Source organism: Echeneis naucrates, chromosome 14, assembly GCF_900963305.1.
Source record: "Echeneis naucrates chromosome 14, fEcheNa1.1, whole genome shotgun sequence".
Classification (NCBI taxonomy): domain Eukaryota; kingdom Metazoa; phylum Chordata; class Actinopteri; order Carangiformes; family Echeneidae; genus Echeneis; species Echeneis naucrates.
The window spans coordinates 16,047,432-16,062,066 of record NC_042524.1 but is presented as its reverse complement, the minus strand read 5'-3'; the positions used below and the strand labels follow the sequence as shown (position 1 = coordinate 16,062,066).

The window sequence follows — 14,635 nt, the reverse complement described above, 5'->3', positions numbered from 1 at the left end:
TTTAGCCCTCGTTAACTTGCCTCAGTCCGGACGCACTGTGGGAGACGCAGTGTGATCCGCCGTCCGTGTCTAGGCGGTTCGGTGTGTGAAAGCAGCGGGGGGGTGGGGGTTTGTGGGTCTGTTTGTGTACGCAGACTGAAGTGCTGGTTTAGCTGCGCTGATAACTGCGCACCCAGTTTTGGGTGTGACATCAAACATCCTGTGTGTCAGTCCCGGGGGTCCTCCGGGGAGAGTGGAGCTGCGGACCAGCTGACTTTATTGTGTCGCCCTGCTGATGTGTTTTGGATGTCTTCCTGCTGGTTTGTGTGTCCGGGCCAGATGCGCCCAGGGACTGTGTGTTGTGCTGATGTAGTGCTGCTCAGGGGCTGAAGTTGAAGTCCTGCTCTTGAAGGTGTGCGCTCCAAATGCATTCGCTGCTGGGCCGGGAAAAGAAAGAAGAAGAAGCCGGGTTCGGGATCGATCTGGGTCTGTCTCCGGGCTTTTTGCCCCAAGCTGCCACCATGTTCAGCTGCGTGGGCTGCTTCTGGGTGCTCCTCTCCTCCGCTCTGGTCGCCGTCTGCAGTTTCAGCTTCATTTCTCCTGCCTGGATTGTGAAAGACCAGCTGAGGAACAGCCACCACCAGCAGCAGCACCACCACCACCACAACAAGGACTCTGTGAGCTTCGGCTTGCTGTGGCACTGCTCGGAGTCCCTGGATCACATGTACCGGTGCTACACCTTCGGGGGACTAGGCAAATTCGCAGAGATCCCCTCCAGCTCCTGGCAGGTAGTTCACCTCACACACTCCAGTCTGTCACATGAGGATGGCTGAGAGCTTGAGGCCCGTCAGGTGGACGGATCAGGACATACTCTCAGTGGACTCAGCTCCAGCTCAAGAGTCTTTTAGCTTTATGCATCTGGAGCAGTTAATGGTCGCTGGAGTAAAACAATTATTTACTGTCCTAAATGAAGAAAGCTGCTAATTCTGAAAAGACAGAGACATTGAATTTCAAAAAGTACATTTGCATCAGTAAAAAGTCCTTTTATCTTTTCATTTTTAGCTTAAAATTTTGCAGCATCTACCCTTCCAGCAGCAACTCATTTGATTTCTTTTAGATTTTCATGTGGCAGATAACAAAAGCTGGAGTGACTCAGTTCAGGGTTCAACAAAGGATCCAAACCAGAAACTGTACATACAGCACACGCGCGCACACACGCACACACACACACACACACACACACACACACACACACACACAGACAAGCACGCTCACACAAGCACATACAAACACCAAATGTGTCAGCCAAATGCATAAAATGGAATATTTACTGTGGCTGTGGTGCTCCTCCTCAGTCAATCTAGGTGTTGGGATGATGCAGGGGATTTCAGTCAGAACTGATTATTTATTCATTGATCTGTGGGGGCCCAAAGCTGTTAAAGTGGTCCTTGGTTGGCAGAGCTGACTAACCTATCAGGGGGTCCCTGCTAGCAGGGACTTCAATCTTTGTCAAATTGAAAATGCTTGTGGCTGTTTTTGTACTATACTTCGTTCCAACCAACAACCTATGGAGGAAACAGCTGTGCAATTGCATTCAACAACAAACACCCTCGCAGGTAGGGGCGAGCCAATATGGCACGGATTAGTTGCAAGGGCTTTTTGTTAAAATGAAAGTTAGGAAGCAACTTATTTGTCCTCAAATCTGATTGTTAGTGTGGACTGGGAGACAACTATGAGCTTGTTAGGGCGAAAACAATTGGCCTTATTAAAAGTCCTCTATCTGGGACTCTGACTATTCATACAAGTTGTGGGATAATTTAATTCCTGACCCCACCCCATGTAAAAAAAAAACCTTACAATTTACCAGCCACCTCTGGAGTTATGATTAATGCATGAAGGGGAATTAGCACTTGAAAGGGAGATATTAATAAGTAGCTGCTTGGTTTTGTCATTGTAGAGCTGCAGAGAGAAGAATGCAGTGTCTGCGTTTGTTTTTCCAGGAAGCTCAGGTATTGAAACTGCAGAGAGAGGTAGAGCAGAACTGGATTTATGTCCACACATTAACCACCGAATATAAGTATGGAGGGCTGCACTGTGTTTAAGGCTCATTTGGCTAAAATTAGGAGTCATTTTGTCAGTTAGCTAGTTGTCAGTGAGTTAATTAGTGGGCCTTCCAGTGTGTTAGGGAGCCTGCTGATGGAGCTGCTTCCCAGAGCAGAGCTACATGTGTTATTGCAGCGGTGAACCCAAACGCACAATCCTGCTCCCACAGCCATGAGGTGAAGGGGCCATTAAGTTTTCATCAGCGCCTCTTTATTAGTCCCCTCCCAAGATCACTGATGTGCACGCTGTATTGCTGATGCCTTTTTTTTTTTGTTTTTTTTTTGTCAACAACAATCACACAAACACATGCCCGAACAGCACAAACAGCACGTGCAGAGGCAACAATATTGCACATGTGGCTGGGCAGCCATTACTCCCTCTGTGTGTGTTTGTGGGAGAAGAACTATCATTGCACAGCAACTTGTGTTGCCGCCATCAGAGTGAAAGTGTGCTCTGTTGGCTCAGTGTGAGCTCTGCTGCTCTGTGAGTGATCCAGAGGAGGACGAAGCTCCCTGGGAGGCTGGCCTACTTGTGTTGCAGTCTCTTTGAGCTTTCTGTTGTGGCTCCATGTTGTCAAAAGCTTTTGCATGGACCACACTGCTTTCCAGGGCTGCTGGCACTCCAGAGTCCAGTCTTGAAGACCATTGCCAGGCTGGCAGGGCCTCCATTTAGTTACACACATACACACGTGTAGAAAGAGAGCGAGAGAGAGAGAGGCACAAAACTGCCCTGTGAGATATGAAAGAGGTGGCAAACAAACATTGACTTCTGCCACTTTTTCATGTTAAACAGGAGGGAGATTCAAGATAGGAAAAGCAACTTCTTATTTGAGCTGAAGAAGGTTGATGATTGATGATGATGATGGCTGTATGTTTGCAGAGTTACACATTTTTTACATTATTTATGTGTGTAATTGGCAGCATGGCAGCATAGTGGTTAGTGCTGTTGCTCCACAATAAGAAGGTTGCGGGTTCAGTTCCCGGCCTGGGTCCTTTCTGTCCTTTCTGAGTCTGCATGTTCTCCCCGTGTGTGGGATTTCTCCCACCGTCCAAAGACATCATGTTTGGGTTAACTGCTGACTCTAAACTGTCCGTAGGTCTGAGTGTGAGTGGTTGTTGGTCTCTGTCTGTCTCTGTGTGTTGGCCCTGTGATGGATTGGTGACCTGTCCAGGGTGTACTCTGCCCTCACCCAGTGTGAGCTGGGGTTGGCCCCAGCACCCCCTGGAAACGGATAAGCGGTTGATGATGAATGAATGTGTGTAATTAGAGTATCATTAGTTCAGGAAGTGAAGGGAAAGGTTGGTCGGATCTGTTTTTGCAGTGGTTGTCCAGAAGCTCATTGTTGTGTCATTTTTCTCACTTACTGTGCTGTGCAGTCACATCCTTTGTACCTGTTTATCCGGTGTAAGTTAAAAATAGTACATAATAAATACATTAACTCAATATATCACAGTGCAATTCAGTGGTACATGTCTTTAACTTCTCAATTTCAAGGTAATATTCCACTTTACCCCTCATCAGTTATTTGATAACTTTCGCTACGTTTAATTTACATATTAAGATTATTAATTCAAAATGAGAATTAAGTGATGTTATATGTATATTGTAATATTCTTTATTAGATTGAGCAGCATGGCACTTTATAATGCAGCTTTATAGACATTAAAATGATGCTCACACATTGATACATAAATCATTTTAATGCATTTAATATCCACATCATTCAGCAATTGGCCATTCTACATGACAAGAGCTTTAATCTTTGCTAGCTTAAGTGTATTTGGATGATTTTTATGTTTATATCTTTTTACTGAAGTAACTGACATAAGGAATTGTGAATGCGGGACTAGTAGAATCGATGTAGACGTGTAAGGTTGGATTTTCACAGTGGAACTGAGGATATGTTTACATAAGTCATTTAACGGTGGAAAAATGACACTAACCCAAACTGTGCATCGATGAAATGTCACTGCATACATTAACCGTGCATTTAATTTCGTTGAACAATAGACGTTGACATGATGCATCAATATTAGTGTGACTTCTGTATCAACTTTGATATATTTGATTTTGAATGTTGATGTGAACTCCTGTTTACTGTCACTCTAACTCAGCTCTGTTCCTCAGCCACAATAGTGTTTCTCCGCTGATCAATGCGCGACAGCAGCAGTCGGCCCGCTTTCAGCTAGTTGCAATAAAAAAGATTCTGCATCGCGGTTTTCCACATAAATTATTCCTTGCTCTACTTCTTCCTTTTGTTAGGTTGTGATTTTTTTTTTCTTTTCTTTCCATCAGAGCAACAGCAGAGTTGTGGCAGTGTGTGTGATCATGCTTGTATACACATACAAAGGTAGTATGCGTGTGGCAGGAGTCAGAGGAAGTGTGAAAGCATGCATAGTGCCGTGGAGGTTGCCAGGTTGGACTTGTCAGTGGAGGAGGTCTACAGTGAGCTCCTGCCAGAAAACATTTTCACCTTAACTTGTTCACAGCTTATGTGCTTCCAGCTGCTTCACAGCGCTAAACACTGGAGCTGGATTAGCTCAACCTCTGTAGTAACCAGCCGACAGCTCAGACACATACAACTGTCTGTGTACATGTGCTCATGTGAAGGCGGTATAGCTCCTGCATTGTACTGTGTGTGCTTAGCTGTCTGTGCTGGCGTGTGTGTTTGGGCCTCTCATGCACTACACGCCCACTGAATGTCAAGGTCGCTTTGTAGCCTAAATGAGTCGTGGCCGAGCTCCAGGAACAGTGATTGGGAAATGCTTGAGTTGGTCCTCATCTTGTGTCTGTCTGTGTGGAAAGCAGCACTGAGTCAAGGTGCATATTCCGGGCCGGGCTGCGGAAAAAAGAGGAAGAAAAGAGAGGAAATGATTGGCCTGAACTGATATCCTCTGACACGTGAGACAAAACATTCGGACCGTGTTGACTGCGCCACATGCCAAGAAGCTGAATTGTAGATGTTACTGGTGATGCTTTACAAAGCCTAATTACCAGCTACCAGTGAAGAACTCTCACTGGTGCATGAACCCTGCTAGATGCTCTAAATGTCATTTTGCCACTCATTGAGCCAGAACTGGTTTTAAAGAGACAGATAACTCATTTAATGAAAGTCACTGCTGAGTCCTTTGTCTGGCAGCAGGTCAACTTTTGTCTCTGCCCTCTTTCATTAATGTCAGTATCCAGACGAGAGCAGGTAATGTTGCAGTCATATTTTCCCGTGCACTCTTTGTGTGTGAGGACGTTGTTTTACACAAAGGCCATTTTCACTGCCTTTGCTGATCTGTCTGCAGCTTTGGCAGAGATGCAACTTATTAAGTGCCGCAGCAAAATAAGATAAATCCAAATTGTGCAGCCGAGTAAAGCCACAATTAATCAATGGAGTGAAATAAAGGTAAAACGTCCCAGTCACCATACCTTAACGTGACATCTTGTGTGTTGTGAAATATGTTTTAAAGTCAGTAGAAATGTACTTTCAGTTCAGATCACATGAAGAAATGAGCATCAGAAAGTGAACTAACAGAGAACAAAATAGTAATTGAGCATACTTGCTTATTATTCAAGCTTAGAGCGTGTTTGAAAATAATTTGGGGGGAGAGAAGCGGGGTCGGGGGGCATTATCATTTTTCTTTTGGCTGAAGGCTGTCTGACTTTTTTTAAGCAATTGGGGGAAGGTCTTTTATTTTTATTTCATATCCTCAATTATTATTTTTATTCCAACCTTCCGTTCCAATTTACTGATATCAAACAGACAAGTCTCTGTTATGCCACGGTTCATAAAGGTACAATCTGTATTCAGAGCACTTGCAGTTCTGCCTCTGTATCAGGGGTTTATTCCTGTGTACATGTGTTACCAATTTAACACTATTATTTTGACATACTGTGAGCATGGTGTTGTGGAGTAAGCTTCAAAGAAAACATTAATTACTTAGGGGGTGGGGGGTTCTTTTTTATGCAGTGGAAGATAAAGTTCAGCCTCCCCTCACCACCGTGCAAATTTTTGCACCATTGCAACAACAACTTAAAAGTCTGTTTTCTTTTTATGACATCTTTTTTTTTTTTTTTTTTGCCTACCAAAAAAGGTAAAAAAACAAACAAACACATAAGAAGACATTAGTTAAGTTAAACTATGCTCTTATCCACTTATTCACTCAAAACTTTTATTATATAGCAAAGTCTTTAATCCGATGCAACTTGCTCACCTGGACACGCCACATCTCAGGTGAGACGTGATGGTGAGCTCAGCAGACACAGGCAGGGATTGTAATGACAGAATGATGAATAATGTCTGGCCTTTATCTGTCTGAACTACATGACAGAGAAATGAAGGTCTATTCCTGTTTCCTATTCCCAGAATAACACACATTCCCTGCCACTCTCTGGCCAGTATCTCCACAGAACACAGATGTCACTTCATGCTGGAGTTGCTCCTTTAGATTCACTGTAGCGGTAAAGCTTCCCTCCCCTCTCTATACCTCTTACATTCTCTCTCCTAATGCTAATGGGGAGCGTCTGTGCTGAAAGCCATTTGTGTGGAAGTGTGTCGGCCTGTTATAAATGGCGTTATGGGGCCTAATGCACATGCTACATTCCTGCTCTCCCTGTGGGGAATCCTTCGTATGGTTTGCACGAGCGACAAAAGGTGGACTTGTCTGGCTGCCGGCCTCATTCTGTTCAGCTCTTCACGTACAGTGGCAGATTTACCGGGCACACAGTGATTAGACAGTTCAAAGGGATGTGATGCACCTGCACACGCACATACTCACCACTTTCCAAACCTCACACAGTGAGATGAAAAGTGATGAGTGGTGGACATGAACACAGACAAAACATTCTCGCTGACGCATCGGAGTGTGATCAAAGGAGACGTTGATGTGATGTACAGCGGCTGTCCATGTCAGCGCTAATGCTGTAATTAAAGGCTGAGGGAGGGGTGACTGAGGGGCATTTAGGCACGGAGTGAAAAGAGGTAGATTCAGTGAGTTATTTAAGTAAAAATCCTCCGCTTGCTACCCTCCAGGAAAGCCCGGCTGTGACATATCGTCCGCGCCAAAACAGGTCCTTTTCCACTTGAGAGCAGCGCCCCAGCAAACCGCCCCCATCCACAGCAGAGAACAGCCATCATCCATTTTCAGACTCAGTAATAAACTACACTCTGTTTCCTTTCATAAAAGAAAATCTACCTGTAATGTTGTGGCTCTGTAGCTCCACCACCGCCCCCCTTCCCCACACTGTGACCTCCACCCCAGCCTCTTGTTCTCCATGCGCTCATCTGGGAAGACGAGAAAGGAAGGAGCAAAGAGAACAGCATGGCTGAGAGGGGAGTGCGAGTACAGGGGAGGTCAAAAGTCGTGTTTTACTGCCGCCTCCTCCACGAAGTTGTTTTTCAGGTGGCTGGTTTGGAGCATAGCCACACATCATCTCCCCCCACTGCCCGAAAACATTCGCTGCTGCTTTATGGGGCAAACATATCCTCGACCCCCGGGCTCAGCCAAATATAAATTAGTGGTGTTTTGTATTTGGTTGTCTGTTCAACTTGACTTATTCCAGGTACATAAATATGCTCATTATAAAAACCACCGTGTGGAGCAGGAGAAGCCGGAGGAACTGGAAAGAGAGATAGATGTTTGTTCCTTTGACAGCAAGTCTTGCGTGAAATGTGGTGCGCTGACTTATTTTCATACAGCACATGTTCACTTCAAGGCCGTCGTCTGACTGGTGACGAAATTAATGGGAGGCAGAGAGTGACAGATTTGAGGAAGAATGGGCTCCTTGCAAGGCATCACTATTCTCGTTTTTACTCCATCACAAGCTGAAATTTCCTTTTCCCCTTGTTTAAAGTAAAAATCAAAACTTCCACAATGTTCGTCTTTGTCACACATTCTGTCAACAGTATCTGCTGAATTGGGTTAGAAGGATGTAATGAGGTGCTTGTATGATAGGTTGGTGTTTATCTTTGATTTCAAATTGAGGCAGACAGTTTAGTTTGCCTCTGAAGGGAGCTGTTTGTCAATACACTGCTGCTTGTCCGTGAAAGGCACTTAATGGTTTGTTCTAGTGGCTCTGTATTTATTATATAATTACCTTCAAATCATGTCTACTCAATATAACCAATCACAGCGGGTCTCCATGCTGACTTTCTTCTGACTGGTTCAGCTTTATGTCAGTCTAACATTGAGATACAGACAGAGACTTGAGGCTTTTATTTGTTTGAATAATTTAGATTGAATGATGCTGATTATGTGGAGGTACACTTACAAGTAGGAGCTGTTATCAAAGCTCTCCATGCTTGCGTCTCCAAGGATAGCCTGACATCTGGGGCTTCTGATTTGGCTGCTGATTAGGATCCTTTTGATCCACGTAAACAACCAAATTCACACATTTCACCTCCACACATCCATTTTGAAAACACACAGAAGCATCTAAACCTGACTTGTACTTGTACAGGCCACACTGAACCTACCCAGTACTGGAAACGAGACCAAAGACAGGTTGAGACAGAGATATTTCATATATTTCTTCTTCAAAATAAAGCTGTGAGATTGCTCTGGAAAGTCTTTAGAAATCTCAAAAAATAACTCAAAAGACCAACACAAACCAAAAAAAAAATGTCCCAGCATGTAGCACAGAATGATCTTGTACTGCTTCATAGACTAGCTGGGTGTTTGAATGGGTCAGATGAACCTCGCCTGTCTCACCTGAAGCATTTAGAGTGTGTTCAGGTGCCATTGAACCGGTTTGATGGGGATGATGTTGCAGCAGCTGGTGGTGGCCTCGAATCTGTAAAACCCGACAACATGTTTGTGTGTGGTCACGTGTTTCCACATTCACTGTCACTGCGGAGAGGATGTGAAGTTCAAGAGGTTTGTGCAAGTTTTTAATCTGCTGGCACAGCAAGATTACAAGGTTTCTCCCATTAAATTAGCCTGTTTGGGGTTTTAAGAGAGTCCCACTTTATTTTCTTGACCAGTACACTGGCTAAACTGTCTCCCAGTGGGCAGTGTGTGTCTACTTGTAATGATTCATGAATACAGATGATTGGCAAAGGAAGAGAAGGGGAAAAATATTTTAAGTTAAATTTGAAACTAATGCAACGTGATTGTAATTTTCTGAAACAGAAGCACCAGTGTGGTTCAGATCAGAATGGTGAGCTTCAGCTGATGGATCCTTGAACATCCTTTTTCTGCTCCACATTTCCCTGTGAGTTTGTTTTCATGTTGTTCTGGGAAGCAGATAAAGCAACGTCTTCTTGAAAGGTAGGAATCAATTTTAAAGGCTTTAGGAAATGGTCGGCAGTAAGGTTGACAATACCTGATTTGTAGTTCACTCAGTTTAATTGATTCTAATGAATGCGCATCAGCACTCGTGCAGTCGCTTCTGTTTGTCGAAGTAAGTCTCCAGGGTTATAAGAACATAGACACAATTGACCATCAGGTAATTAACAACACATTTTGAATACAACATGAAATGAGGCAACAGGATAGCCCTTTAAACTCTCAGGTGATCATGTGCTGTTGATGGCGAAGTGAAAACCTTAATCGTCACAATCAAATGGCTTTTGTCCAGGTCAGTTTCTATCCAAGATGCTTACTCACACAAACACACACACACACACACATCAGGACATTATGGGAGTCTGCATCTTGTCCAAGGACATTTTGACATGTTGTGGTTAAGGCTGACCTTCCAATCATGGCCGAGCTGCTGTACTACCTGAGCTACAGCCGTCCATAAAAGGAGAAATCTGGGAAAACCTCACGTCAGTTTGAGTGTTTTATGAGTCATCACTACTCTGCTTTAAAGTCCTGTGTCTGTAGATTGTGTCAAAAAGTCCTGGATGACTAAGATTTTTTTGGTGGGGGCTGGGGCGGGTGTGTCGGGGGGCTTTGAGGGAGTAGGCTGACAGGCGGAGTAGGGCAAGAGGTCAGTGCTGCATATGGGTGAGGAATTGAAAGTGCAGGTGAACAGCTGTCCAGATGATGGATAGAATAGGTGCCTGAGAGAGAGAGAGAGAGAGAGAGAGAGAGAGAGAGAGAGAGAGAGAGAGAGATGAGGAGGAGAGAGGGGACCATGTTGATCTGCATTTTATACCCATCTAGATGAAATAGAGAGGAAATCAATCTGGCTGAGAAGGAAAGGGATTTATGATCTCATCAGTGTTGATGGATGGACGCAACCTATGGTGTGTGATATTCTTCTGCTGCTTTTTAGATCTGATATTTGATATTCTCAAAGCAGCGGGCGCAGCAAAACACTCCCTACGAGATGTGCGACTCCATTGGTCAAAAAATGTGATGTCTTCCGCTGGCAGACGCAGGATGTTTATTCAAATCCTGCCTGAACGCTTTGCAGCAGGAAAATGCATGGCCACTGCGAACGTTTATCTCTCTTATGAATTATACTCTTTGCTTTGGCGATATTTAAGAGTCTCTGATCAGCAGTTCCCAGGTAGACACAGCAAGCTGTCTGAGTGATATGATAAGGGGGAGAGATGGGGCAGCGTAACAGAGTGCTGGTTTCTTCATTCGGGGGGGGGGGGTATGCTGAGTCAGCGGTCTCCAGGAGGCTGCCACCCATTTGTTAAGCGGCCTGTCACATCCACTGCCTACCCTGTGGATCCTGTGGGTAGTTTATGTATTGATTTAACAGAGAGCCTTTCTTCATTTTTTAACATAAATGATTGCTCACAGAGGCGGGTTGCGGCTGTGCAAGTCAGCCTCTTTTTGTAGTCACAGGTAAGAGGTCACAGGTGAGAGAGCGATCCACTTCCATTGCACATCTTAATGCTGACATTCCGTAGAGGAGGAGACACCATTTTCTTTCTCTAAGAGGAGAAGATGCTAATTCAATGTGATCAGCTATACTTGTGTGATTTTCTACAGTTTTTTTTTTTTTTTGTAATAGTTTTACTGCTTCACTTTTTCTTGAACGCTCAGGAATCCTGTGACATCAAAAACATGAAGCTCGCAGGATCAAGCTGAGCTTCTAAACATAACTTCTTTGTTGAATCCTTCAGTGGGTTGTGCAGCTTTAGAGAAGAAAATCAATGAGTCCCGTGTGTGTAGACTTATTCAGTGTCGTGTAAAGAGAAATGTCTTACTCTTACAAGTTCTTTGACAGTTTTAGACATGTCGGATGGCAAAATTTTCCGCTTGTGAGGGCACGGATTACCATTGTGCCTGTTTAATTTTGAGGGCAGGTGGGATTTGCAGCATCTAATCAGATATTTCTGGGAGGCACAGGCTGTCTGCTGAGTAGAGACAAATATTTTCCTCCTTTCTAACCCAAACTATGCAAATAGAAGCCGCATTTAAGTGGGGAACATATATTGTGCCTCATTTAGACACACTGGAGTTAATGTTTTTGCATATAAACATTCAGCATTTACATTAGCATTCTCTGTTCATAGTGAAATGACTTCGATCATCTATATTTTATCTATATCACTTTCAACATGCTTGACATGAACAACAGCAGGTATTATTGTAACCCAATACTGCTGGATTAGTTGATATAAGTTCTGTTTCTTGGCCAGTGAAACCACCTGAGGGAGGAGAAATATTCCTCAATAAAAAGTTAATTTCCTCCTCTGCAACACAACAGCATTAGCCACTGCTGTGCTAATGTGCAGCTCCATAGAGAGAACTGAATGAAAAGAAAAGGCGATTACAGAGGCGCCCAGCAGGACACAGGCAACAGCTCTATAACAGAGTCATTAGGATGCAAGCCTGTTTGTTCACCATCAGTGTAACATCTCAGATTACAGTCTGCTTCATTTTCTTGTGTGTTTTATAATGAAAAATCCTCAATTAATTAGTGTTCGTTTCCAGAATTATTATTTTTCTTTTTGTCTCAAGGATGGAGAAATATGCTTTTACAAGTTGTTTGTCCTTAGTTTACACAGTTTAGTGATGGATTCTACCTAAAGAAAGGACAGTAAAGGCTTAAACGCTCACTTAATGATTTATCAGCGTTTGCCCAGCAAGCACCAGCCATTTACAAACCTGAGCTTCATTAGCGACCTACTGTGTAATGATAAGCTGTCATCGTGTAAAACGAAGCAGCTCAGCAGTATGTTGTTGTCTGCTTACATCACTCTTACTCTGATCCTCGATAGGCCAGACTCTGGCCTCCTTAATATGCAACAGATGCTCGCTCTTCCATGAGAATGACATTTAATCAGACTGATGCAACTACGATCTAGACCTAGTAACAGACATTATTTATTATTCCTGTGGTGATCGACTTTCTCCGCCATTGGCAGGAAAAGATTATTCCTGACTTCAGGATGAAGAACTAGACTTTCTTGTTATCGAACTGTATCTGGTTTGATTCTGAACGTAAATACGTGAATTTGAAATTTCAATGCATCACTTTGTAGGTGGATGCTCATTTTTGGGGTCAGGGAGTTTACTATAATCTGAGTGTAACATGGACCAGTCTGACTCACTGATGAAATGAAGAAGAGTGGTGAAGGCAGATATAGTAGCATTTGCAGTTGCTTCAGTACAGTATACATGAATTATGAAACGTGCACTTGGGACCAGTGGTAGTGCAGATCATGCATAAATGCAGGAGCAAGCTGGGCTATGGGAGTTTTTGATGGTGTGAGTGTATGAGAGGTTTGCAGGAGCTCTTCCACCATTGGAGTTCTCATGCGCTCTTAAACTTCTCTATTACAGCTGGAAGAGGCTGGGCTACACCAACATCATTCAATATAGAAAGTCTTCTATATGTTACAATTGAAGTGCATAAAGATATATTTTTATTGGGCGAGGGCTATTTGCCCAAGGAAATAAACCAAATCCAGAAATGTTACATCTAAAAAACTACAAAAATCTAAAAAATCAGAGGTAAATGATCTCTTTTATGTAAATTTACAAGTCATCTGGGGACTGGATTGTTGGAAACAGCTCAGTCGGCAGAAATGTATCTCTTCCACAGATCACTGATTAAATCACTTTCACAAGCTTTTCAGACTAATTCATTTTCAAGCTCCCCAGCTCATCCTTTTAAACTCTCTACGTGTGATGATACAATAATGTTAATGATTTGTTTTCGTGGCAAACAGACAACTGTGCTGTTCAATCTGGGCTAACATGTCGAACATGATCCTATTAATTATCACAGTGTGCTCGTACTGTAGTTTGGAACAAAGGCAACATGAGTAAGGCAGTGACAATTACATTATAATGGATCCTAATGGATTCTCAGTAACATTTATGGGCAATCAAAAATCATCATTATATCAAATTGATCAGCTTCAGAAGAATGGAAATGAATAATTAGTTTCTTACTGTGTGTTCATGTGAGGCTTATTATGAAACATGGCCATGATTTGGACTGTGAATAATCCTGTGGAATAACTGAGCACACAAGCGGCATGGAGAGGAAATGCGCAGAGAGACCTTTGCTCTTCAATTTTTACTTTTCACCTCCAGCAGCTGTATCAGGTGAGCTGCTGAGTTGAGGTTTATTATGACCTAAGTCATCTGTGTGTTTACCTTCAACCTCCTCAAAGAGATAATGTGTGGGCTGCAGGGTTATGTCAGTGTGAGATGCTATATTTCTTCACTTGCCTGAAATGGCAAAGTGTTCCTCCTTCCCTCTTCTCTCCAATTCTCTTTTCTGTCTCTCCTGCAGTGCTCTGTGTTTTGATCTAAAATGATCAACTGTAATTTCTGTGTTGGGCCTCTTTGTCCAGCAGTTCTGCTCTGCTGTTTGTTCAGATGCCAAACATACGTTCGTTCTAATGAGCAAATGTGCTGATTAACAGTTCTCATCTGTACTCTTTTCCCACTTCGCTCCAAATTTTAAGAATGTTCTTTTCATCCATTTCTTATGAGCATCTGCCTTCAAAGCCAAGCGACACAACAAGACGAATTCCACGGCTGGTGTCTCTTGAAGAGCCTCTTGGGGGGCGAAGAGTGGAGGAGGAGGAGGTTGGACACAAAAGTATCAGTTGCGCTATAATTCAATTACAACATCTAGTCAGAGAGGAAAGAAAGGAGAAACTTTGCCTGGGGTTCCTCTCTTTTGACTACCCATCAGCCCCCACCAGCAGCAACCTATTATAAGAGATGAATAAAACCTCTGGTCTGGCAGTGAGGATGCCATCATTAAACCAGGGTGAGGGATCCCATACGTTTCAAACCAGCTATTTGATCCTCCCATCTGATCTGATCCGATCTGCTTTTGTGATCTATTATGAACGAGAGAGAGGGAGTGACGGACACGAGAGAGGCGGTAATAAGAAGTTTGTGGGTAGATGCAGTTTTTATCGTTTCAACCCGTGCGATGCTCTCATCTCCTCCCCCTCCTCTCCAGGGCATCAGCTACCATTTAATTAAGAGCAGAGAGAAGCGAGGAGAGGAAAAAAAAGCAGCAACAGCAGAAAAGGCTTTTGTGTTGCTGTTCTTTACGCCTCTCTTACTGTACTGTGTACGATGGCTCCGCGGCGAGGTGTGGAGGCAGCCGGAGATAGTACCCACAGTGTCTGCACACGGAGCTGCCGCTCTGATCGCTGCTCGGTGGGATGACAGTGAGAATGGGC

The 14,635-nt window shown here is 43.6% G+C and overlaps 1 protein-coding gene across 1 annotated transcript in view; it reads left to right on the top strand.

Annotated features, from left to right (window-relative positions):
* The first annotated feature begins 163 nt into the window (after positions 1–163).
* The window catches only part of lhfpl7 (LHFPL tetraspan subfamily member 7), an 87,990-nt gene continuing 73,518 nt past the window's right edge, over positions 164–14,635 (top strand). The window contains exon 1 of the mRNA XM_029520042.1: positions 164–767. Within this exon, the coding sequence (XP_029375902.1) occupies positions 405–767 (363 nt within the window). The 5' untranslated portion in view covers positions 164–404. The remainder of the gene's footprint in view (positions 768–14,635) is intronic.